This window comes from Nansenia antarctica, assembly GCF_963989245.1.
Source record: "Nansenia antarctica genome assembly, chromosome: 5".
NCBI classification, from domain to species: domain Eukaryota; kingdom Metazoa; phylum Chordata; class Actinopteri; order Argentiniformes; family Microstomatidae; genus Nansenia; species Nansenia antarctica.
This window is the reverse complement of record NC_137690.1, coordinates 40,051,426-40,078,338: the sequence shown is the minus strand read 5'-3', so window position 1 is coordinate 40,078,338 and position 26,913 is coordinate 40,051,426. Positions and strand designations below refer to the sequence as shown.

At 44.9% G+C, this 26,913-nt stretch overlaps 1 protein-coding gene across 1 annotated transcript in view; it reads left to right on the top strand.

Annotated features, from left to right (window-relative positions):
* The window catches only part of spint2 (serine peptidase inhibitor, Kunitz type, 2), a gene marked incomplete at its 5' end in the record, with an annotated part of 49,143 nt that extends 46,468 nt beyond the window's left edge, over positions 1 to 2,675 (top strand). The window contains one exon of the mRNA XM_080531616.1: positions 1,951 to 2,675. Coding sequence (XP_080387742.1) covers positions 1,951 to 2,144 — 194 coding nt within the window. The 3' untranslated portion in view covers positions 2,145 to 2,675. The remainder of the gene's footprint in view (positions 1 to 1,950) is intronic.
* Positions 2,676 to 26,913: the final 24,238 nt, after the last annotated feature.

The following is a 26,913-nucleotide window of genomic DNA, read 5'->3' as shown; positions in this document are numbered from 1 at the left end:
GAGGAGAAAGAGGGACACTCTTAAGGAATGTATTATATATAGCAATTTATGACGGCATTGACAAAAAACTGTGCTATTTTTATGAATGGGAGGTTTTCGGTTAAACCAAAGAACCTAGTAAAAGCCTAGTGGTAAATACATCTACATGAATCATGACGATGAACCATGAACGAACCCATCTCAGTGTTTCCTCCAGGATTTTTCACATTAGTGGCGGGGCGCTCATTCTTCGCGTGCACGCGCATAAAACTCGCACTGGCGCTCAAAACAAAGACTAGAAATAGCGGTTTAGTCATTAAAGCCGAGCAGGTGATTTTATATAGAAGGTGATCAAATACCAATATATCGCCCCGCGGTGGTGTAGCGGTCTAAGCACTGGCCACTAGTGCAAGCTGCCCACCGGGGACTGGGATCGAATCCCAGCTCGCCAGATCCGGATATGGCTGGGGCACACACGGGGAGCGGTATATTGGGCGGCCGCTCCCGAGGGCGGTATAGGAGTATTTCCGGACAAGGATCCGTCGCGCAACAGCGCCCCCGGGGTGCCGGAATAACAGGTGCTGGGCTCGAGGAGCCAGTCAGCTAGTCTGCCTGGCGGCCTCTTCTGGGACTGCCGGCCACGGGGTCGTGCGGCGGATCCTTCGCAATAGGCAGGGGATAATTGGATGCTAGGTTGGGTTCAATTGGCTACCAAATTGGGTGAAAAAGGGATAAAATCTGAAAAACTAATTTAAAAAAATAAATAAAAATACCAATATATCCTACAGCTGCAGCGGAACATGCGGAACGCGCATGACACACACACACACAGAAAGATCAATACGAAGTAGGCCTACATGAGAGTACACGCACAAAACCGGCTAACGTTACTCATTAACTGTTTACACAAGTAAAATCACAGTGTGACAGTCAGATGGAGCATTCGGTAAACAACAACAGCAAGGTAATGCTATCAGTTGAGTTAAAGAAAACCAACTCTTACCTTTGAGGACACCAACATGAGCCCTGCTTACCCGTACCTCCGCCGTTCTGTTCGTGGTGATTTTAGAGGCAATAGATTATTTTTGCCCCGCGCATATTGCTATGAATAGTTCGATGCTAGGTGCTTGCACGTTAGGTGCGAGAATGCTCAGTTAACCCATTAGCGGGGAACATTATTTGTTTCACAAAATAGGCTGATTTAATTGACCATGAACATCAGAGACATACATTACGAATGTTCATTTAAAATACTCTATACTGAGCACTGGTATAAGAACATGAACCAGAGAACAGCAGTAAATGCAATAACCCACAGTCGTCGCTGATGATGTTGCATTTTTGATTAGGATACGTTTACGGGATTAAAGGGACCGGCGACGGGCGAAGAGAGAAATCCAAATGTCCCGCTAAATTCGGACCAATCACAAAACTGTTTTGAAAGCGCGCCTGTTGAGAGCGATTCAGTCTCGATTCCAGTGCGAACAGAAACGACGAGGTTAATTGCAACATTGTAACATATTGTAACTAACTACGCCCTAAATCGTAACGAAATGTTGGTCTGGAAGCGGCCTAAATCTAGCTTCAATCTGCTTTTTTTCTGTTCTCCGGTCATAATAACTCGCTGCCTTTCTGGGCAGCCTGGATCAAAGTGGACTGTCTGAATCAATTAGTGGCGGAGGAAATTGCAGGAGGTAGAGCCGGCGTCTAATGATCGCAAGGTTGGCAGATAGGCGGTTCAAGCATGTCGAAGTGTCCTTGGGCAAGACACTGAACCCCAAATTGCTCCCAATGAGCGGGGCCGGCGCCTTGCATGGTACCTTGGAGTGTGAATGTGTGTGTGAATGGGTGAATGAGAGGCGTTGTAAAGCGCTTTGGAATAAGGCGATATATAAGTCAGTCCATTCACCATTTCTATCTCTACCTCTCTCTCTCTCTCTTTCTCCCTCCCTCCCTCCCTCCCTCCTCCAGCCTTCTTCCTGGTGGCCGCTCTGGCGGTCATCTCAGCGCTGCTATTGGTCAGCCTGATCCTTGTCACCCTGAGACGCACCAGGCAGCGGCGCCGCAGTTCCCTGGACGACAAGGAGGAGCTGCTACCCTCCGAGATGCCCTCCTCCTCCGAGGACCCCCAAGAGCCCCCCCTCCCTAAAGTCACCATGGCCTGAGGAGTAGTGATCCCCCTCCCCCCCCTGCTCCTGGGAAGGTCCATATCATACATGTTTGCTCTCCTCCACTATCTTTACTCCCAACTATGGTACTCACCCAGGTGGACCCTGGGAAGGCTGGATATATCTGCTAGCCCCTCCGTGTTTTACTTTGTTTGCGATGATTAGTTTGTTAGGAAGTTATTTGATTACTAAAGGAGGCTAAAGGGGGTAGGATCTGGAATCATGAAACGGATGCTGTGGCTTTTTTTGTCGAAATAGCCTCCGCACTCATTTCATCGATTATTTTTTTAATAGTAGAGTTTCTGATTGCTGCACAATATCTAATACATACAGACTTGCGAGGAATGTTTTAGACTTTTAGAATTGTTTCTCTTTTCAAATGATATTTTTCTATTTGTATCTGGGTGACAGGACAGAACCCTTCTCTGTCTTCCCTATAAAGTCATGAAATCCTGAAAAGTTCTTTGTTGCTCTGATGAAGACAACCTTGACCTCAGCAGATGCTTCATGTAAACAGAGCCTCTATACTGACTACTACATGTGTTTATACAATAAAACACTCATTATTTTAAGACACATATATTTGTGTGTGAGTTTCCATTTTTGAATTCTTGAAATACCTTCCCAGCCATGTAACCACCACCACCTCCTTTTCACACCCACACATGCGCACAGATGAGCACACACACACACACACACATACACACACACACACACACACACACACACACACACACACACACACACACTGCTGTCAATTGTTGTTTCCTCCTTTATAAGAAACATTGAATGTGGCTTTAGAAACCTAGTTTCAAATAAGAGAGCTCTGTGTGTGTATGTGAATGTGTGACATTCAGTATTTCAGTTGGTATCCCAACCACTGTGAACACTTAACTGTGTTACACAGCCAGCTACATAAGACTGTTTAGACGGGATACATGATTACGTCTACATCAGCCAAACTAGTTCTCAATGAACTGTTTAAATAAAGGTGATCAGTTGCATCTTGTAAGAAATGCGCTATACAAATAACATTTGATTTGATTTTGATTTGATTTTGATCAAATAAAGTGATAATTAGTTATTATATTGATAATAACCTTTATAAACAGGGTACTTAAATTCAAACATTCATTTCATTTGTACAACATGGGTCACAACCACGGATCTATAGAAGTCGTTGGCCACAACTGGGAAACACGTTTCGGAGCCACTGTTCTGTATCCTATCATTCAAGAGAGGTTGTGGACACTGTTGATCGCTTTCTCACCACTAGAGGGCAGAGGTGACTGGTTCGTCGTCCGTACCGTGTCCTCCCGATGCAGAAACAAACATGTTTGTGGACGCCTTGTATGGTTATGATATAACGATGCTAGAATACAAAATCATAGGATAGGATTCTGTTTGAGTGGATTTGTACATGCAAGACTTTAAAATGTGTTTACTCAACCATATATTTGAAAAGGCCTTCAACAAAAAAGGCCCTCTTGACAGTCAGATGCTGGAACAAAATGCTCATTTGAAAAGTGTTCTGCTGCTGAGAACTGAGAGCTCTAAACTTAGGCCCTAAAGACAAAATCATTAGGTCATTTCCTAACCATGTAACTACCCCCCTTCTCCAAACACACACAAACACACACACACACACATACACACCACACACACACACACACACACACACACACACACACACACACACGCATTTACAGCAGCAGGCCTGCTATAAGTCAATGAGATTCTGACACAATAATACTTTCCATAATCAGTCAAAATGGAGGCTAGGGGTACGGAGAGTTGAAATAAGGGACAGACACAGAAGAAGGGAGGAGAGGGAGGAGAACGACAGACCACGGAAAACAGAAGACGATAGAAGAATGCGTAGCAGACGTTGCGGAAGGACATTGGACAGCGCAGTGTGGAAAATGTGCACAAGGGAAAGGCCAAAAAGACTCGACATCCTGGTTGTATCGACTGAATCGTCCTCATCCATCACCTCCATTCACTGTCGGCGTACACATCCACATCCACAACACCACCGCATGTCTCCACGCCAACAACCTCCTCTCCTGGTACAGTCCAGCAGTGTGTGTTCAGTAGTGTGTGTCCAGTGTGTGTGTCCAGTGTGTGTGTGTCCAGTAGTGTGTGTGTGTGTGTGTCTAGTAGTGTGTGTGTGTGTGTGTGTCCAGTAGTGTGTGTGTCCAGTAGTGTGTGTGTGTGTGTGTCCAGTAGTGTGTGTGTGTGTGTCCAGTAATGTGTGTGTGTGTCCAGTAGTGTGTGTGTGTGTGTGTGTGTGTGTCCAGTAGTGTGTGTGTGTGTCCAGTAGTGTGTGTGTCCAGTAGTGTGTGTGTGTGTGTGTGTGTGTCCAGTAGTGTGTGTGTGTGTGTGTGTGTGTGTGTGCGCCCAGTAGTGTGTGTGTGTGTCCAGTAGTGTGTGTGTGTCCAGTAGTGTGTGTGTGTCCAGTAGTGTGAGTGTGTGTGTCCAGTAGTGTGTGTGTGTGTGTCCAGTAGTGTGTGTGTGTCCAGTAGTGTGAGTGTGTGTGTCCAGTAGTGTGTGTGTGTGTGTGTGTGTGTCCAGTAGTGTGTGTGTGTGTCCAGTAGTGTGTGTGTGTCCAGTAGGGTGTGTGTGTGTGTGTGCGCCCAGTAGTGTGTGTGTGTGTCCAGTAGTGTGTGTGTGTCCAGTAGTGTGTGTGTCCAATAGTGTGTGTGTCCAGTAGTGTGTGTGTCCAGTAGTGTGTGTGTGTCCAGTAGTGTGTGTGTCCAGTAGTGTGTGTGTGTCCAGTAGTGTGTATGTGTCCAGTAGTGTGTATGTGTCCAGTAGTGTGTGTGTGTCCAGTAGTGTGTGTGTCCAGTAGTGTGTGTGTCCAGTAGTGTGTATGTGTCCAGTAGTGTGTGTGTGTCCAGTAGTGTGTGTGTGTCCAGTAGTGTGTATGTGTCCAGTAGTGTGTATGTGTCCAGTAGTGTGTGTGTGTCCAGTAGTGTGTGTGTCCAGTAGTGTGTGTGTCCAGTAGTGTGTATGTGTCCAGTAGTGTGTGTGTGTCCAGTAGTGTGTGTGTGTCCAGTAGTGTGTATGTGTCCAGTAGTGTGTGTGTGTCCAGTAGTGTGTGTGTCCAGTAGTGTGTGTGTCCAGTAGTGTGTATGTGTCCAGTAGTGTGTGTGTCCAGTAGTGTGTGTGTGTGTGTGTGTGTCCAGTAGTGTGTGTGTGTGTGTGTGTGTGTGTGTGTGTGTCCAGTAGTGTGTATGTGTCCAGTAGTGTGTGTGTGTGTGTGTGTGTGTGTGTGTGTGTGTGTATGTGTCCAGGGGCCTCATTCATAACGGGTGCTTAGATCAAATGTTGATCTTACCCGTGTCGTACGTAGAAAACCACGTCAACGTAGTGATTTATACAATTTCAACGTGAGTCAATTTGATCGTGGAAACGATCGTAGCTCGACGTCGAGTATTCAACTTGCTTACGCACATTACCTACTGGTTATGCGGAGTTATTACAGGCATGTGAGCCGCACTGCCTAGTGTAATTCATGCAAGTGGCTCGTAATAAAATTAACGATGTTGTTATCAGCCGAGAAAATGAGTTTAATTCAAGATTTAAAAGGAACTGATGTTTCTGATAGTATTTCAGTCTTCCTTTATATCCCTCCGGAGCTGTCTATCTCCCCTTCAACATGCCTAGTGCGTTCCACAACGGACCTTGCCCGGCCAAGCTCTAAATTATACTGGATTTTCTCCGGTGTCAGGGAGTGAGCAGCCATATAAGAATAAGACCACCTGATAAGAATAAGACCATTATATTATTACAGTATAAGCAGCACTCGAGTTGAGGGGGGATGGCATCCCCCCTGAAATAAAAACAGTCAAAATCACCCCCCTCTTTCCATACTTAATGTCATTTTATCAATGAACGTGGTATTACTGCTATTTCAAGGTGCGAGGGGGCACGCACACATGCAATGACAGTTACTGACACTGAAGTCACTGGCGAGGGAATGCTAAAATTGTCCTCTTATAAAATCCACCACCTCCCCTGATTTTCTTTTACAACTTGAGTAGAGTATAAGCATGTGCCTGTGTTCCTGGTTAGTTGTCATGATCAAACGTTACAAATGCAACTTACAGAGAAGCCACCCTTCTCTGCCCTCTCCCACTTCCAGACGAACGCCTACCCTATATTATAGCACTTGTCTTAATTCAGCCGCTATAATTCAGCCTCTATCACAGGGTGTTAATACAAACCTCATTCACCTGCGTTCATTTTTTACCTGCGTTGGTATTTATAGAAGGAAGCACGTACGCAACTTTAAACCATCTCAGCCCGTTTTATAAATAATGCTTACGTCCGTTTAGAAAAATGTGCTTACGTGAAAGTCAAAGATGACGTTCAAGTACTTCTTTATGAATGAGGCCCCAGGGCCTTTTATCTTACCCGTGTCGTACGTAGAAAACCACGTCAACGTAGTGATTTATACAATTCCAACGTGAGTCGATTTGACCGTGGAAACGATCGTAGCTCTACGTCGAGTATTGACCTTGCGTACGCACATTACCTACTGGTTATGCGGAGTTATTACATATGGAGGACCAAGTCTGTCAAAATTAACAATAAATATATAGATAAATAAATGAGTGTATGAATAAATAAATGAATAAATACACACAGTAATAAGGAAATACATTTCTATATTTACTTATTCTTTTACGCATTCATTCTTTGTTTTCCACATTCATTCGTTGTTTTCCACATTCTTTTCCACATTCATTCTTTGTTTTCCACATTCTTTTCCACATTCATTCTTTCTTTTCCACATTCTTTTCCACATTCATTCTTTCTTTTCCACATTCATTCTTTCTTTTCCACATTTTTTCTTTCATTCTTTCCCCGATTATCAGATCTGTATGCAAATATGGGGGCGTGTCTTGCATGTTGTCCACGCCCCCACGCATTTTCATTGGTTGATGCCCCACGCATTTTCATTGGTTGATACCGTGCGTGACGTGGTAAAAGCGACAAGTCGAAAAGTCTTGTCAGTTACCACCACAGATAGTCCTTGGCCCAAACCATTTTTCATTGCCATCGGGGTGGGAAAATTCTAGATGTGATTTTTTTATTCCTATACATCCCTAGATTATGTTTTGATATGATAGATGTGGTAACCTTTAAATGTAATAAAGCCACATGACGCTTGATGTCCTTTCGGTTTGTACTTTATATAGAACGGGAGCATGGAGTCATACATACATGTCTGTGCGTCTTACACTGCGCACCTGTAAAGCTGTCTCTGAATACCGGATACGGAAACACATCCTGCCTACATATCTGTAGTCCTAGAAATACTATCCCTTTAACCCATAACTCCCCCTGGTGGGAAAACATAGATATTGCATCTCCATATAAATCCTAGGTATAATGTTCACATTATAACAATAGACATTTTGGTTTGGCAGCTTATTAGTGGTTATCACCTCTTAAAGGTATGGACTGCTTTTCTTCAAAACCGGAGTTTTGCCAGAAAAAGTCCCCTGCCATATCTTGCTCCCCTTCGTATGATTCGCTCGTAGGTCGGGCTGTGGTTGTGATAGAGACATGCGACCAGAGGCTTTTTTTACGCACGTGAGTCTCCTGAACACGTAGATATCGACCCCCAAGTCGATCAGACCTTCTTAGGCTGAGCTATGGTCACGTTTCCGCACCTACCCCCTACCAGTGAATGCAGTGGCGGCTGGTGCTAAAATGTTTGGGTGGGGCACAGGTTATGGGGGCATGCTCCACGGGGAAGAATATCAACTTTAAAATCTGGATTTACAGTCAATTTTAGCATGAGAATAGCTCTACCCCCCTGTACAGACCTTGCCATCCCCTCTACCCCCCTGTACAGACCTCTTCATCCCCTCTACCCCCCTGTACAGACCTTTTCATCCCCTCTACCCACCTCTACAGACCTCTTCATCCCCTCTACCCACCTCTACAGACCTCTCCATCCCCTCTACCCACCTCTACAGACCTCTCCATCCCCTCTACCCCCCTGTACAGACCTCTCCATCCCCTCTACCCCCTGTACAGACCTCTCCATCCCCTCTACCCCCTGTACAGACCTCTTCATCCCCTCTACCCTCCTCTACAGACCTCTTTATCCCCTCTACCCTCCTCTACAGACCTCTTCATCCCCTCTACCCCCCTGTACAGACCTCTTCATCCCCTCTACCCCCCCTGTACAGACCTCTCCATCCCCTCTACCCTCCTCTACAGACCTCTCCATCCCCTCTACCCTCCTCTACAGACCTCTTCATCCCCTCTACCCCCCTGTACAGACCTCTTCATCCCCTCTACCCCCCTGTACAGACCTCTTCATACCCTCTACCCCCCTGTACAGACCTCTTCATACCCTCTACCCCCCTGTACAGACCTCTTCATCCCCTCTACCCCCCTGTACAGACCTCTTCATCCCCTCTACCCCTCTGTACAGACCTCTTCATCCCCTCTACCCCTCTGTACAGACCTCTTCATCCCCTGTACAGACCTCTTCATCCCCTCTACCCCCCTGTACAGACCTCTTCATCCCCTCTACCCCCCCTGTACAGACCTCTTCATCCCCTCTACCCCCCTGTACAGACCTCTTCATCCACTCTACCCCCCTGTACAGACCTCTTCATCCCCTCTACCCCCCCTGTACAGACCTCTTCATCCCCTCTACCCCCCTGTACAGACCTCTTCATCCCCTCTACCCCCCTGTACAGACCTCTTCATCCCCTCTACCCCTCTGTACAGACCTCTTCATCCCCTCTACCCCTCTGTACAGACCTCTTCATCCCCTGTACAGACCTCTTCATCCCCTCTACCCCCCTGTACAGACCTCTTCATCCCCTCTACCCCCCTGTACAGACCTCTTCATCCCCTCTACCCCTCTGTACAGACCTCTTCATCCCCTCTACCCCTCTGTACAGACCTCTTCATCCCCTGTACAGACCTCTTCATCCCCTCTACCCCCCTGTACAGACCTCTTCATCCCCTCTACCCCCCCTGTACAGACCTCTTCATCCCCTCTACCCCCCTGTACAGACCTCTTCATCCCCTCTACCCCCCTGTACAGACCTCTCCATCCCCTCTACCCCCCCCGTACAGACCTCTTCATCACCTCTACCCCCCCAGTTTTCTCTACAATTTCTACAAATTTCTCTCTACAGTTTCTACACGTCAACGTGTACCGAAACACTTGTTTCCAACGTGGTCCTACGTTTCTCCTACACCAAGACACATACAAAGAGCATAGAAACATACAAAGAGCATAGAAACATACAAAGAGCATAGAAGATACAATCAGAATACAGTCTGCCATTCCTTCTCCCAGCATCGATTTGGTTTTCCTATCATGACTGAAGGACAGATGATTCACTTACTTACACAAGTTTGACTTCGGTAATAGGTCCAGTTGCAATATCATCAAGTTGGGAACAAAAGATGCCTCCTTCTAATCCATTTGTTCAATTTGTTTACAAAGTCCGGTAGTGGTTTGCTGTGTGATTTGCTGTATAGTTCCATATTCCCCCTGCGTGTTGGTCGCACGGCAGCGGAGACGGTCGCTGATAATTAAGACCAGCAGTAGAATGTTGCCAATAGACATATTACACAAAACACAAAACGAACAAAACAAATAAAAACACGAAGCAAACATTACTAGCCGCCATAGCCATGGTGAAGCAGGTGAACGAACGTGATCTGAAAGCTACGCCGGCCGTATGACATGACGTAAGCACGTACGATTCTTTGTGCATGTCCCAAAACCCCATAGACAAATTACCGAATGGCCTGAAGTTACCAAAATAGATTTTACATGCAAGTCTACGAGAACAGCCTAGTGCAATTTCGAGTAGATTGAAAGTTGCCCTGAAAGGGGCGGGACTTGAAGCTGATTGGAACATACTCCACAGAACACTAGCTGATTGGACTATGATATACTCCACAGAACACTAGCTGATTGGACTATACTCCACAGAACACTAGCTGATTGGACTATGATATTCAGAAGCAACACTGTCTAGAAGTCATAGGAAAAAAATCTCTCTCTTCTCCCTTTGGTGGGGCATTGTCCAATTGCCCCTAATGAACCAGCCTCCCCTGAGTGAATGCCAATTTATTTTGCGGGTCTCTGAAATAGAGGAATACATCTAGTTTGACATTAAATTACCAACCTTATTCTAAACTAAAATATTGTCAGGGTGCAGTAATTGGGGCAGATCTCATTACAACTTAGAGGGGCTCCAAACAAGGAATCTTCTGTAAATTTAATGTAAATTAAGTTACATTAATATTACTACAATATAAAACTCTGTCTCAAGCCTGGGTACACAGCAGGTGAGTGCTACAGAGTAAAAACAAAACAAACAAAAAAACAGCCTAAAACATAATGGGCCGGTTTCAGAGACAAGGCTTAAGCCTAGTCCTAGACTAAATCACACTTTCAATGTAAAATCTCCATTGAAGATGGTTTTTAGTCTAGGATTAGGCTTAAGCCTTGACTGTGAAACCGGCCCATTAAGTTAAAAACAGTAAAAAAACACAAAATAAATCACAAGAATGAACACAGTTCAACAGTCAAAGGCCTTTTTGAATAAGGGAGCCAATGTAGTGAGTGTAGAATGGGGGTTATGGGGGTTATGTGCTCGTATTTGCGAACTCTCATCAGGATCCTGGCAGCGCTGTTCTAGATGCATTGCAGCTTCTGTATGCTTTTGCCAGGAATCCCGATGAAGAGCGCATTGCAGTAGTCCAGTCATGAGGAGATAAAGGCATGGACAAGTTTCTCTGCATCTGACAGGGTTAGAGTGGGACGGAGTTTGGAAATATTTCTGAGATGATAGGAGGTTTTTGCACAGGTGTTTTATATGGTCACTGAAGGTCAGGTGAGGGTCAAAAAGAAACTTCCTTCTCTAGCACCTTGGACAGAAAGGCAAGGTTTGAGATAGGCCTATAGTTGGCTAGAACCTCCGGGTCCAGGGTGGGCTTCTTGAGAAGGGGGCGGATGACAGAGACTTTGAGAGCAGGTGAGACATGACCAGTAGGGGAGAGGTGGGGGGAGGGAGAGGTTAACAGCTTGAGTAATGAATGGGCTGAGAATGGGGATGTATGACTTGAGCAGAGCAGTGGGAATGGGGTCCTGGGCGCAAGTGCATGATTTCATACCTCTAAGGATTTCAATAATGTGGCTCTGCTGAACCTCTGTGAAGCATGGGAGGGATGGCAAACTCCCAGGCGAGGGGTTGGTAGCAGAGGGAGACAGAGAGGAGGAGCTGGGCATCAGAGATCGAATGTTGTTGACCTTGGATCTGCATCGCTGCTCTGTAGCTTCAGTAGTGGGAGATGGTTGTGGCTTCAGGAGATGGTTTATGGTGGAAAAAACTAGCTAGCTAGTTATAATAATAATAATAATAATAATAATAATAACTTGAATTTATATAGCGCCTTTCAGGGAACCCAAGGTCGCTTAGTTATCTAACTAGCTAGATATACATTACCACTAACTCTAAACTAGCTTGCTAGCTAAAGTTACCTGAGGTAACTTACCTCTAAGTATGGATCTGACTGGGGCTAAGTAAATTTATTTGAGGGGGTAAACACAGACTTTATTTGTTTTTTTGCTTTGAACAAATTACTTACCAACAAGGCATCTGCCTATGGTCCTAGTGGTCACCAGCAACTAGACTCACTCACTGAACAGAGAGATGTGTGAAACCTGGACATAAACAAAACCTTCCAAAAAGGTTTAGGCAAGGCAAGTTTATTTGTATAGCACATTTCATACGACAAGGGCAATTCAAAGTGCATTATATGCACACATTATATAAAAACAATAGCCTACAGTAAGAGGAGTATAGTAAGATTTGTATGTCCAGCCTAACCAAATGGAGTACCTCTCTAGCCCAGGCAGTGAGCTGACCTCATGCACTGAAAAACTGTTTAAAGTACAATAATGAGTAGTGTACTACTTGGACTTCTATTCTGGTTTTACATTTATTTATTTTTAAAAACATGCTATGATTGGAAATTAAGTAGTGTCTGCTCTTGGCTGAGGGCTTCACCACGTCACGTGCAGTATCAACCAATGAAAATGAGCAGGGGCGTGGACAACATGCAAGATACGCCCCTATATTTGCATACACTCTGATAATAATAATAATAATATCTGATAAAGAGAAAGACAATGTTGTATTCACATAGAATAGTTTGTCTTTGTCATTGTCAGATGTGTATGCAAATATAGGGGCGTATCTTGGGCGCACTCTACGCATTTTCATTGGTTGATACTGCGTGTGACGTGGTGAAGCCCTCAGCCAAGAGTAATAGTCCTTGGGCCAAACCCCAAAATGTAACATTTCATTACCATCTGGGTGGGCAAATTCTAGATGTGATTTTTTTTATTCCTATACATCCCTAGATTATGTTTTGATATGATAGACCTTTTGGTTTGGCAGCTTATTAGTGGTTAGTGGTTGGGTTAGGGTTAGGTCCCTTGCCATATCTTGCTCCCTTTCGCATGATTCGCGCGTAGCTGTGCTGTGGTTGTGATAGAGACATGAGCCCTTTCATGTTTTTTATGCGCCTGAGTCTCCTAGACACGTAGAGACCAACCCCGAGTCGATCAGAGATTCCTACGATGAGCTATGGTAACTTTCCCGCACCTACCCCCTACCGGTGAATGCCTAGTTTTTGCGGTTTTCCGGAGGTAATATGCGGTAGGTGCGGGAGAGTTACCATAGCTCAGCGTAGGAAGCGGAACGACTCAGGGTCTCTCAGGCGCATACAGTACATCTGGCTCATGTCTCTATCACAACCACAGCCCGAACTACACGCGACTCACGCGAAGGGGAGCAAAATATTGATTGATTGATTGATTATACTTTAATGTCCCAGAGGGGAAACTTGTCTTGGGCATGGTACTTTCATGCTTCAAGTGCTACAGAGACGATACATACAACTTACAGCAGGCAAAGTAAACAACAGGACAGCTGTAATAAATCACGGAGGACTCAACTCAAGGGTTCGTTAACTTTATATATTGAGTACTCCCGGCTCACAGTCACATGGCATACAGACACAGTAGCATGACTTATATACCCTCTACTGTCGCATTTTGGGACCTTTACTGTTCCTAATATATGTGAATGACATGTCATCAGCATGTGATTGCAATTTGTTCCTGTTCGCGGATGACTCGGCTCTGCTGGTCTCTGACAGGGACATATTGCAGGTGGAAAAAGCGCTAAGCACTGAACTGAGTAGAATCTGCATCTGGCTAGCTGACAATAAACTATCAATACACCTAGGTAAAACTGAAACCATCCTATACGGATCCCCATCTAAACTCAGAAAGGCTGAACATTTTAAAATAAAAGTGGGTAACATTAATATCACAAGAAAAGAGGATATTACATACCTGGGCTCCATCTTAGAGGCAAATCTTTCCGGAGATAAAATGGCAGCAAAAGTAATCAAAAAAGTGAACCATAGAACTAGATTCTTGTACAGGATATCCTCACTTGTCAGTAAAAACACACTGAGGACCCTATCAGGAGCTCTCATTCAATGTCACTTCGACTATGCCGTAACATCATGGTACTATAGAACCACAAAGGCCCATAAAACAAGACTCCAGACAGCCCAAAATAAACTGGTTAGGCTTCTGCTAGGCCTCAACCCTAGGACACATCTAACCGCTGCTCATTTTTTGAGCCTTGATTGGCTACGAGTAGTTGACAGAGTGCAGCAGCTTGCACTGGGCCTGGTCTTCAAGATACGCTACACCACAAAGACACCCAAGTACCTGTCAACATACTTCCAAAAAGTGAACAACGTCCACACATACAACACCAGAGGAAGCTCCACGAACCACGTTCAACCGCGTTGCACCACAAACAAGGGGTTAAACTCGTTTGCAAACTATGCAGTAAAAATGTGGAACGCCCTTCCTATAATCTTAAAGGAGTGCAAAACACTGCCCACCTTCAAAACCACTCTCAAAAAACATTTACAGGAGGCTGCAATCCGTAACTGGACCCTCTAAATCAAAAATCAGATTAAAAGACCCGAACTACCCACTGTACATACTTTGTGTTTTGTCCCCCGCCCCCACCTGTGGTGTATGTCCCCACCTGTCCTACCCGCTGTACATACCTTATGTTTTGTTGTATTGTTCTTCCCATGATGGATGTGTGTTTATCTTGTAGATAGTAATAGTTATTTGTCTGTATTATCTTGTAGATAGTACTAGCTTTTTTGTCTGTCTTACATGTAACGATGAATTGAGAATCAAGGACCCCAATTGAAATAAGCCAGTGGCTTTCTTGGGTTTTTATCCTGTTAGTTGACCTTGTATGTAATATGTACTTTCATGTACCTACTTCTGCAAATCTTCTAATAAAGTTTTCAATCAATCAATCAAACTCAAGCATATCTGTTTACGTCTGTGTCGTGCATAGATTACGTATTGTAGTCACGTCAATACTATGACATCTCCCCCTTTTCGTTTATTTCCTTGAAGTAAACAACAGATGAACATTCTGTAAAACAATGTTATTCTATCGCAATCAATAAACGATAATATCAATCAACATTTGGATTATCAAATAATTATCAAATGAACGGTTCACATTCTGGAACTCTTTTGACATTCAGTATTGTGGTTTTACCACCAGGAACTCTTTTCCCTTCACTTCCCCCCCCCAAAAAAAGAAAGTCATGAGAGGACTTGTTAACTCACAAGTCCAGTCTGACAACCGGTCTGGAGATCCGTCCAGACCTGGTCTGTGACAGTCCTTCGGCACCAGCAGGTATGCTGATACTGGCGTTACCTGGCTCCTGACTGGTGTCCTCACGAACAGGTGAGGCAGGTGCTGTGTCCCCAGCTGGCTGTGGAGCTGGAACTGCCTGGAGGTGGCGTCGGTTGCGGCGGTGTGACACCCCCTGCTGTGTCTCGATGAGATAAGAGCGTGGCGTGACACTCTCGCTGGTCACGACTGCAGGAGCTGTCCAGGTTTTCTGGTGGTCCAGTTTTGTGAGGACCTTACCACCAGGCTGTAGTGGAGGTAGGGGTCTCGCCCCATGTCGTCGGTTGTAGTAGAAGGCTTGCTTCCTCTTTTCAGCCTCGTCCTTCTGCTTGATCTGCTGTTTGTCAGGCCATGAGGGTTGCAGGTTCCCCTCGATGGTCGGTAGAGTCGTCCGGATCTTCCGGCCCATTAGAAGTTCAGCTGGGCTGGCCCCCGTTGTACTGCAGGGCGTCGACCTGTAGCACATGAGTGCGATGAGAGGGTCTTTCTGTTTCAGGATTCGCTTAGCAACCTGGACCGCCCTTTCTGCATGACCGTTCCCCTGTGCGTTGTGTGGGCTCGAAGTAATGTGTTCGAAGTCGAGCTTACGTGCCAGGTTTCGAAACTCAGCGCTCGAGAATTGAGGTCCATTGTCGCTGACAACCACATCTGGGATGCCGTAGCGGGCGCATGTTCCTTTGAGCTTCAAAGCAACTTGAGTACTGGTTGTCGTCGTCATGTGCAGTATCTCAATATACCTTGAGTAGTAGTCTGAGATGACTAGGTAGTTCTGCTTGTTGTGCTCACAGAGGTCTAGAGCTATACGCTGCCATGGTCTGTCGGGGAGCGGAGTAGATATCAACGGCTCCTTCTGCTGTGCTCTTCTCAACTCACAACAGGACTGACACGAATAGACAATGTTCTTGAGCTGTGTGGAAATGCCGGGCCACCAGACCGAGGCGTTCGCCCTGTCCCTACACTTTGAGAGTCCTTGATGTCCATCGTGGATTCTATCGAGGATGTCTGCTCTCATTGTCGCTGGTATCACTATGCGGCTTCCTCTGACGACGAGCCTATCGTACTCTGAAAGTTCATCTCGTGTAGCGAAGTACTCACGTATGTCACTTGGTACTTGGTATGCGTGCGCAGGCCATCCTGACCTGATGTACCTGATCACCGTTTGCAGCCTCTCGTCGGCCGCAGTAGCTGCTCGTATGCTGTCCATCTTTCCTGGGCTAGCTGGCACACTGTCCATGACAGCTGCGATGTAACACTCCACCTCAGAGTGTGTGTCTCTCCCGTTCTCAGCGTGGCTCAGAGGGCTCCTTGACAGTGTGTCTGCCACTACAAGGGTCTTCCCAGGCGCATAACTAGCTACTGGCTTAAAGCGCATGAGCCGCATGAGAAGTCTCTGGCACCTTAGTGGGACGTTGTCCAAGTCCTTACTGTTCATTAGTGGGACCAGGGGCTTGTGGTCGGTCACTAGATCGAAGGTCTCGAGGCCGTAGAGGCATTTCTCAAACCTCTCACAGGCCCAGACACTCGCCAGACATTCTTTCTCGATCTGAGCGTATCTGGTTTCCGCATCCGTCAGCCTCCTGAAACAGTATGCGACTGGCTTCCAATCCTTTCCATGGAGCTGCAGCAGCACGCCGCCGAGCCCGTAGCTGCTTGCATCAGCTGAGACTGCAGTGGGTCGGTTGGCGTCGTAGAATACCAATACTGGTGATGTCATCAGGAGCTCTTTCACCTTCTCAAAGGCTGTGTGTTGTGCTGGGCCCCAGGTCCAGGCTGTCTTGGACTTGAGCAGCTCGTACAGTGGCTGGCCCACTGTGGACAGGTTCGGCACATATTTACCGAGATAGTTTACCATGCCAAGGACACGTTTGAGCTCATGCACGTTCTCTGGTGCTGCGAGCTCCCGGATGGCTTGCACTTTTGCTGGATCAGGCCGCACACCTGTGGCGTCGACCACCTGTCCCAGAAAGCTGAGCTGTGTCTGCCTTAGCTTACACTTCTCCTTGTTGAGCTTGAGCCCAGAAGATTCGACTCTCTCCAGGACCTTCTGGAGACGGAGATCATGTTCTTCCATGTCCTTTCCGTACACGACTATGGTCCATATAGACTGCGACGCCTTGCAGGCCTTGGAGTGTCTCAGTCATCTTCCTTTGGAATATCTCCGGGGCGCTCGTTATTCTGAACGGCAGGCGCCGGAAACAGTACCTTGCGAAAGGAGTGATGAATGTGGTGAGCCGGCTACTCTCGCTGTGCAGAGGTATCTGGAAGAACCCCGAGGCTGCATCCAGGCTGGAGAACACCGTTGCTCCACTCAGCTCGGCTATGATCTCTTCTGGTGTAGGTAGGATGAATCTCTCTCTCTTGACCTGTTCGTTCAGTTTCTTGAGATCAACACATATACGCACCTTTCCATTCTTCTTGAGCACAGGCACCATAGGGGCACACCAGTCAGTTGGCTCGGTCACCTCCTCTATGATACCGTTCTCCTCCATGCAGCGTAGCTCCTCTCTGACCTTGGGCCTCAGCGGTATTGGGACCCTGCGCGCTGTGTGCACCGCATATGGAGTGGCGTTGTCCTTGAGCTGTATCTTCACAGGCTCCGTCTTGAGTGTGCCATGCTCACCGAAGGCACTATGGACCTCCTCGATACGTTTCACAAGGCCCATCTCTGCTGCTGTGGACCTGCTGAGTAAGTTGTTGACAGACTGTCCTCTGATGACGAACACTGGGAACGAGTATGAGTTGCTCTTGTATGTAGTGCTAGCTTGGAATTGTCCTTGACAGTCTAATTGACCCCCTGGGCTGGTGAGTGCTACACTGGTCTGTTTCAGTTCCCTCTCTGGAATCAGCATGTTAAAAGTCTCTTCACAACAACACTGGCATCAGCTCCTGTATCAATTTTAAACTTCACTGATGTTGCACCAATGAGAAGCTGCACATTCCACTGCTCAACACTTGTTTTTGCATTCACTGATCCCATGTAGTATTCTTCCTGCTCATCTGTCTCATCCGTTACTTCACTCACCGCTTTGGTTTTGCACTGGCTCTGCCAGTGTCCTGTCCTGTTGCATTCTGATAGGTCATAAAGAGCTCTGATAAATGTCTCTGCCTGCTCACCATGCCGCTGCACTCTCTGGTAGAAGACGGCGCGCTTGTGGATAACGTTCCGTCTTGGGAAAAAGTACTCTTCTACTCTTTTTTCATCACAACGTTGTAACTATTCGCATGACTTGCTTCGGTAAACGTGAACGATTTGAAGATGTTATCCGCTTCACTCCCCATTGCATATATCAAGGAACATACTTGTATTTCTCCCGTCTTCTTGTTGAGCTCGGTAGCTACTCGAAATCTCTCAAAGCGCCTTTTCCAGTCGGTCCACTCCGTCGGTTTATCAAAAGAAAAACTATCCGGTGGGTTAAATTTCGCCATGATTTACTGACTTTAGCAAAAATGGTCCACTTCTGACACCATGTAATAAATCACGGAGGACTCAACTCAAGGGTTCGTTAACTTTATATATTGAGTACTCCCGGCTCACAGTCACATGGCATACAGACACAGTAGCATGACTTATATACCCTCTACTGTCGTAACTCACGCATATCTGTTTACGTCTGTGTCGTGCATATATTACGTATTGTAGTCACGTCAATACTATGACAACAGCAGCAAACATTGAGTGACATTGGCAGCAGTTTCCACCTGGACATGGCATCATTTGGTATATACTGTATATATATATTGCACATAACCCTTCAAGTGGTGTTTTCGAATATTGCACATGGCCCTTCAAGTGGTGTCTAAGATAAAGTGCAGGTGCTGGTGGTCATGTCCTAATCATCGTTTCTGCTTGAGCGAATTGATTAGTTTAATGGAGAATGGGACAAATTATAGTTTTAAGAGCTTATTATTACATCTTGGCATGCGAAACCTTCTACCTAGGGGGAGAACTTCATATTCTGTGGAGAGCGGATGTTGGGGGTCTACGATGATCTTATTAGCCTTGTCCAGGACAGCTTTTTCATATAGTTTATTTAGAATCACATAGTCTCTTTCACCTACAATTTTCATGGCTGTTTTGTGAATGCTGACTAGTCTGTTTTTTTGTTGTACAGTTAAGTTGCCAAACCACACAATTATTCCATATCTGATTACACTTTCAACAATGGACTGATATAAAAAAAAAAAATCTCATGATCTGCTTTCTCACCCCATAAAGTCTGAGTCGCCTCAGGTGATAAAGCCTCTGCTGTAGTGTGTTACATAAGCTGTCTATGTGTGTATTCCAGCAGAGATGGTTGTCTAATTGAATACCTAAGTACTTATAAGAGGGCACCTGGATGATTATTTGGTCTTTGACGACCACAGGCTCATGGTCAGTTACCTGCCATGGGTCTAACACAACCTCCTGAGTTTTGGTGAGGTTTAAGATGAGATGGTTGCTGTCGCACCATTTAATGAATATGTTAATCTCATCATGGAGCACCGAGGGGTCTGTATCTTTAGCAAGGAGACTTAGAATTGCAGTGTCGTCAGCATATTTTATAATATGGTTGCTTGGGTGGTTACTTTTACAGTCGTTGGTGTATACTGAGAAAAGATATGGGGACAGAACGCAACCTTGGGGGACACCTGTACTGCAGTGTTTAGTCACTGACAGTGTACCATTGACTTTCACTTGCTGTTCTCTTTCTAACATGAAGGAATGGATCCATTTGATTAAAGTACTATTGACACCCATGTCTTTGAGCTTTCCTAAGAGCACATGGGGTTGTACCGTATTAAAGGCGGAACTAAAATCAACAAACATAATTCGGGCATAGGCCTTTTTGTTCTCAAGGTGCTTGGATACAGAATGTGTGATATAGAGAATAGCATCCTCTGTGCTACGGTTCTGTTTATAGGCAAATTGAAAAACATCTAGCAGTGGATCAATGTGTTTTCTAAGCAGAGACAGTACATATTGTTCAAAACATTGGCAATAGCCTACAGTAAGAGGAGTATAGTAAGATTTGTATGTATTGTATGTGTTATTATCCATATTCTAAGGCTTGCTGAGATTAGTTTTAGATTCGTTTTTACTGATTAGATTTCTATTAGAAATTAGATTTCAAGTCTGGGAAAATGCCTATTTTATGTAGATAATGTATAAATTGTATATTTAAACATAGAAATTCAGAAAACAATAAATGTACCCATCCATGGGTTTGACCTTTCATCTTTTTTTTGTGGACCTGAATGCAGGACACTGAGGCCGAGGCAGATGAAACCTATGGATGGGTACATTTATTGTTTTCTGAATTTTTATGTTTAAATATACAAATTATACATTATCTATTTAAAATAGGCGTTTTTCCAGACTTCAGAATAGAAATCTAATCAGTAAAAACGAATCTAAGCAAGCCTTTAGAATATGGATAATTACACATACAATACATACAAATCTTACTATACTCCTCTTACTGTAGGCTATTGTCTTTATATAATGTGTGCATATAATGCACTTTGAATTGCCCTTGTCGTATGACATGTGCTATACAAATAAACTTGCCTTGCCTAAACCCTTTTGGAAGGTTTTGTTTATGTCCAGGTTTCACACATCTCTGTAGTTACATGTTCAGTGAGTGAGTCTAGTTTCTGGTGACCGCTAGGACCATAGGCAGATGCCTTGTTAGTAAGTAATTTGTTAAAAGCAAAAAAACAAATAAAGTGTGTGTTTACCCTGTCAAATAAATTAACTTAGCCCCAGTCAGATCCATATTTAGAGGTAAGTTACCTCAGGTAACTTTAGCTAGCAAGCTAGTTTAGAGTTAGTGGTAATGTATATCTAGCTAGTTAGATACTGTAACTAAGCGACCTTGGGTTCCCTGAAAGGTGCTATATAAATGTATTATTATTATAACTAGCTAGCTAGTTTTTTCCACCATAAACCATTCCCACTGCTCTGCTCAAGTCATCCCCATTCTCAGCCCATTCATAAGCTGTTAACCTCTCCGTTCGAACTGGTCATGTCTCACCTGCTCTCAAAGTCTCTGTCATCCGCTGTTTTTTGTTTTGTTTTGTTTTTACTCTGTAGCCTGCTGTGTACCCAGGCTTGAGACAGGGTTTTATATTGTAGTAATAATAATGTAACTTAATTTACGTTAAATTTACAGAAGATTCCTTGTTTGTAGTGCCTCTAAGTTGTAATGAGATCTGCCCCAATTACTGCACCCTGACAATATTTTAGTTTAGAATAAGGTTGGTAATTTAATGTCAAACTAGATGTATTCCTCTATTTCAGAGACCGGCAAACATTTTTGGCATTCACTGGTAGGGGGGTAGGTGCGGAAACGTTACCATAGCTCAGCCTAAGAAGGTCTGATCGACTAGGGGTCGATATCTACTGTTCAGGAGACTCAGGTGCGTAAAAAACCCTCTGGTCTCACGTCTCTATCACAACCACAGCCCGACCTACGAGCGAATCATACGAAGGGGAGCAAGATATGGCAGGGGACTTTTTCTGGTAAAACTCCGGTTTTGAAGAAAAGCAGTCCATACATTTAAGAGGTGATAACCACTAATAAGCTGCCAAACCAAAAGGTCTATCATATCAAAACATAATCCAGGGATGTATAGGAATAAAAAAAATCACATCTAGAATGTGCCCACCCAGATGGTAATGAAAAATGGTTTGGCCCAAGGACTATCTCGACTTTGTCGCTTTTACCACGTCACGCGCGGTATCAACCAATGAAAATGCGTGGGGCATCAACCAATGAAAATGCGTGGGGCATGGACAACATGCAAGACACGCCCCTATATTTGCATACAGATCTGATAATCGGAGAAAGAATGAAAGCATGAATGTGGAAAAGAAAGAATGAATGTGGAAAAGAATGTGGAAAAGAAAGAATGAATGTGGAAAAGAATGTGGAAAAGAAAGAATGAATGTGGAAAAGAATGTGGAAAAGAAAGAATGAATGTGGAAAAGAATGTGGAAAAGAAAGAATGAAAGTGGAAAACAAAGAATAAATGCGTAAAAGAATAAATAAATATAGAAATGTATTTCGTTATACATGTACGTGTATTCATTCATTTATTTGTTCATACATTCATTTATGTATCTATATATTTATTGTTAATTTTGACAGACTTGGTCCTCCATATAATTCATGCAAGTGGCTCGTAATAAAATTAACGATGTTGTTATCAGCCGAGAAAAAGAGTTTAATTCAAGATTTAAAGGGAACTGATGTTTATGATTGTATTTCAGTCTTTCTTTATATCCCTCCGGAGCTGTCTATCTCCCCTTCAACATGCCTAGTGCGCTCCACAACAGACCTTGCCCGGCCACGCGCTAAATTATACTGGATTTTCTCCGGTGTCTGGGAGTTCGCAGCCATGTTTTCAATGTCACTTGATAAGAATAAGCCCATTATATTATTACAGTATAAGCAGCACTCGAGTTGAGGGGGGATGAGGGGGGATGGCATCCCCCCTGAAATAAAAACTGTCAAAATCGTCCCCCTTCTAAAACGGCCATCCCCTCTTTCCATACTTTATGTCATTTTATCAATGAACGTGGTATTACTGCTATTCCAAGGTGCGATGGGGCACGCACACATGCAATGACATTTTTACCAAGTTACTGACACTGAAGTCACTGACGCTGAGGGGATGCTAAAATTGTCCTCATATGATAAAATCCACCACCTCCCCTGATTTTCTTTTACAACTTGAGTACTGAGTATAAGCATTTGCCTGGTTAGTTGTCATGATCAAACGTTACAAATGCAACTTACCGAGAAGCCACCCTTCGCTGCCCTCTCCCGCTTCCAGACTACCCTATGGGTAGCACTTGGCTTAATTCAGCCGCTATAATTTAGCCGCTATCACAGGGCGTTAACACAAACCTCATTCACCTGCGTTGGTATTTATAGAAGGAAGCACGTACGCAACTTTAGACCATCTCAGCCCGTTTTATAAATAATGCTTACTTCCGTTTAGAAAAATGTGCTTACGTGAAAGTCAAAGATGACGTTCAAGTACTTTTTTATAAATGAGGCCCCAGAACTGGGTTAATTAAGCAATATCACACGAGAGGGAGTGTGTTATACTGAATATCAGCACGGCTGTGATTCGGTCGGTACGAGGCCGCAGGCCGAGTACCGAAGACGATCACAGCCGGCCCGTGCTGATTATTCAGTATAACAGCACGACCTCGAGTGTGATATTGCTTTTATACAACAGTTCTACAGCGCGATTTATTAGTTAACAGTAATAAGCGACAACAGATTATGATTTGTTTGTTTATTTAATCATAAAAATAAACAAAAAATAGTTCCGCAACTGAACTTCAAATGGACTGTTGCCTAGTAACCTGAACACAAACATGTAGTCTAATTAACGGTCATTTAGTAGAACATCAGTGCGGCGGAGTTACACATATAGTTAAAAGTCCCAGTGCTGTTATACTGTATATCGTAACTCATGGAATGCCTCTTGTCCAATCTAATTACTTGGTCGGAACTAACTGTTGTATAAGAGAAAATAAAAACAAAAAATTAACAAATGAATGTATGTATGTCTTGTAATGTCACAATACGTAGCTAGCTAGCATACTGTTGAGCTAGCATATGAATACATTCAAATATCATTGACTAGCTAGCATATGAACACATTAAAATATCATCACACAGAAATGAACACAAATCAAACACACAACTTTGGCACTTTCCTTGCAAGGTGCTTCTGATAATCAATTACGTGCAGAACATTGAAGTGGCAGATTAGTTACGCCAATCGGTAGGAACAATAGGTAGGAACCAAGAGATTAGCACAGTGTCAAATTATAACTTACTGTGAGACAGTTACACTCCCACCAAATCACAAATGATTTCTTAGAACTACTTAGAAAGACAAACATGCATATAAAATGTATTTAAAAATACTAACTAACAATCTAACTTTGACAAGACTTTAAGGACTATGACTTGAGGTTTCCTTTGGTTTCTTTTGCACAGCGCTTGAGTCTGGCGATAGCTTTCACCATTCTTCACCAGTGTTGTAGTTTTATATCAAATATGCTGAGAATTGAAGTCTGTCTCTCTCCATTCTGGGAAATCGAGCACTAAGGAAGGCATTCCCTTCCTGTAAGAGATGTGCCAATAACTTAAGCAAGAGTAGTGACCTCATCAGGGAGGAAACTTCTATAAATGTGTGTCCCTTTTATATTACTACTAAATCTACTAAGAATCAATTAAATCCACTACACCAGTCTGAGAAATGTTGTTCTGGGTCACTCCTGGATCTCTCCCACCTTGACTACTCCACTTGGTGGCTCTTCCTGTCAGAGAAAGTCTGGGCCTGTGAACTGGCTTGACTCTGTGCTTTGCTTTATGACGTCTGCAGGTAAGATTACCTTCTTGATCTGTGTTCTACAGACATAGTGCACTTCGCTTGCAAGGTTTGAAGTTTGAAGAGGACTGAAGACCTGGCATCACTTGTTTCACGATGACCTGGTGACTTACTCTAATCTCGTCTCTGTAATCAAGACATGGGTTGCCATAGCCGACCACACTCCAGCCCAAGTCTGTTCTCTGTGCAAAGGGCTGGTTTTCTTCCTTCACCAGACACCACCAACGTCTTGGGTTGAGAGCTTGAGGACAGTTGTATCCGGTTAGCAGGCCGATATCACAGCTTTGCTGAGGAGCGATCTTGTCTGCGATGTGTTCAAGATGAGGCCATGCCTTTGCATGTGGTGCATCTGTTGTGGGAATATGACCTCTGTTTGCAGGGATGAATTCTCTTGAATAGGTCAATGGCAGAGGGATTATGCTGTCTGAGTAGAATCCTGTCACTTGTAGACCAGTCAGTTTCCGGCACGACATGATGACTGTGTCATTGTGGAGAGCTTTAGCTGAACTGGCTTGCTCTTTGTGTGAATAACTTTGCTGTTTCTTCGAGGATAAAGGTTGTGTTCTCTGTGTATCGAAGGAGTGCATAGACAAGAACTTCATGATGTGGCTCACTTGTGGCTGACACCCACACTGGAATGATTGTGGACGTGTATGAGTGTCTGACATTCTGGACAACTCTATTTGATGTTGCTTCACATGATGTTCTTGCTTCTTCAGGCCTTGTTGACATCCTTTATTCCTTGGTGCGATTATCGTGGAGGCATCGCAGATCTTTCTGTTTTCACACTCCTTTGAGTGATGGCCAGACTTCAGACAGCCGAAGCACAATTTCTTCTCTTGAACAAACTTGACTCGCTCAGAGATCGTCTCATCCATAAATGTAAAACACTTGCGTAGAATGTGGCCTGCCTTCTCACAGAAGACACAGCTTTTTGCGACAGCTTTCTCATCTTAGCTGGTTACCAGTACCTTTACTCCAGGACCTGTATTCCTTGAAACCTTGATCTTCTCGCTTTCACTTGGCTTTAGTGCGTGGAGAGATGTTATTGGGTGGCAAGCGATTTTGGCTTCATGTGTGAGAAACTTGATGAACTGGCTGAAGCTTGGGAACGTGTGACTTTGTTCTTCCTCTTCCATGACCTTCCTATTCCATCTTGAGGTCAGCCAGCCTGGAAGTTTAACAAGCATTTTCTGGTTCTCGTTTCAGTCATTGAGTATTTCAAGACCTTTTATCTGAGACATGGTTGCCTCACAAAGGCAAAGGAAATCTGCGAAGTTCCACACTGCCATTGGAGCTTATCTTGGGCCATGCATCGAGCTTGTCTCTGAAGGCCTTGGCGATGAGGAATGGATTGCCATATCTCTCTTCTAGGATAGCCCACACTGCATGATATGCTGACTCTGTGCCTAGCAGAAAGTAGCTTTCTATGGCCTCCTTGGCAGGTCCACCCAAATACTTTCACAGGATTCTTAATAGGACTGGTTGTTAAAATCCCTAAATATTCAGCACAACAATTGAGTGGAGTTGGAGATGTCCTCTTGGGTGGAGTGGAATTTGGCAATGATCACGTGGTGCCACCAGTACGACACATCTTCAGTTGTGGTCCCCGACCTCATTGGGTGTTTCGGCCAGTTATCACAAGACACCCTCTGCCGAGGTTGGCCCACCACAGGCTGATCAGGCCTGGGTGTGTGTCGCACGGTGGCACCACGTGGTCATTTGGGAGCCCATGTTGGGTCCCTACGTTTCAGCCACAGCCAGTGACTGCTCCGTTCTGCTGCAGTGGACAGTTCTCTGATTGCCTTCCGTTGGGCCTGTCCTCTGATCCCTACTGCCCTCAGGAGCCTTGTGGTGGAGCTGGCTACAAAGCCTCTGCAGCCCACCTCCACTGGCCACACCTTCACGTTCCAGCCCCGCCCCTCTGCTTCGACTGCTAAGTTGGCATACCGCAGCCTCTTCCGTTCGAATGCCTCATCGATGGCCTCCTCCCATGGGACCGTCAGTTCTACGATGAAGACACGCCGGCAGGACTTGGACCAGAGGACTAGGTCTGGGCGCAGGTTGGTCGCTGCAATTTCGGGTGGGAAGGTGAGCCTCTGGCTGAGGTCTACCCGCATTTCCCAATCCCGGGCTGCGTTCAGTGGGCCTGAGTCTGGAGGTGATGGCTTGGTCCGCTGTTTCTCCCCTTCCCGGATGAAGGTTGTTTTCCGTGGAAAGGTAGTCTGGGCATTTAGAGGCATGGCGTTGGTGGTTACCCTCTTGTGCTCAAGTTCGGCAGCCAAGCACTTTAGCACTTGGTTGTGGCGCCAGGTGTATCTTCAGATAATATATCTTCTCTTCAGCTGGTATGTTTTTCCCAGTCAATGGGTGTCTGAAAGGAGACTTTCCAGTTGTTGAATCTGAGTGGGTCGCCATTGAACATTGTTGGTTCAGGTACAGGAAGACGGCTCGCATTGATGGACTCTGTGAATGCTCTAACGAGAGCTGCTGTGCTGTCTTCTTGCCTTGGATGGGTCACAGCTTGTGGTAGAGAGTGGTGCTGCAGTAGGCTACTT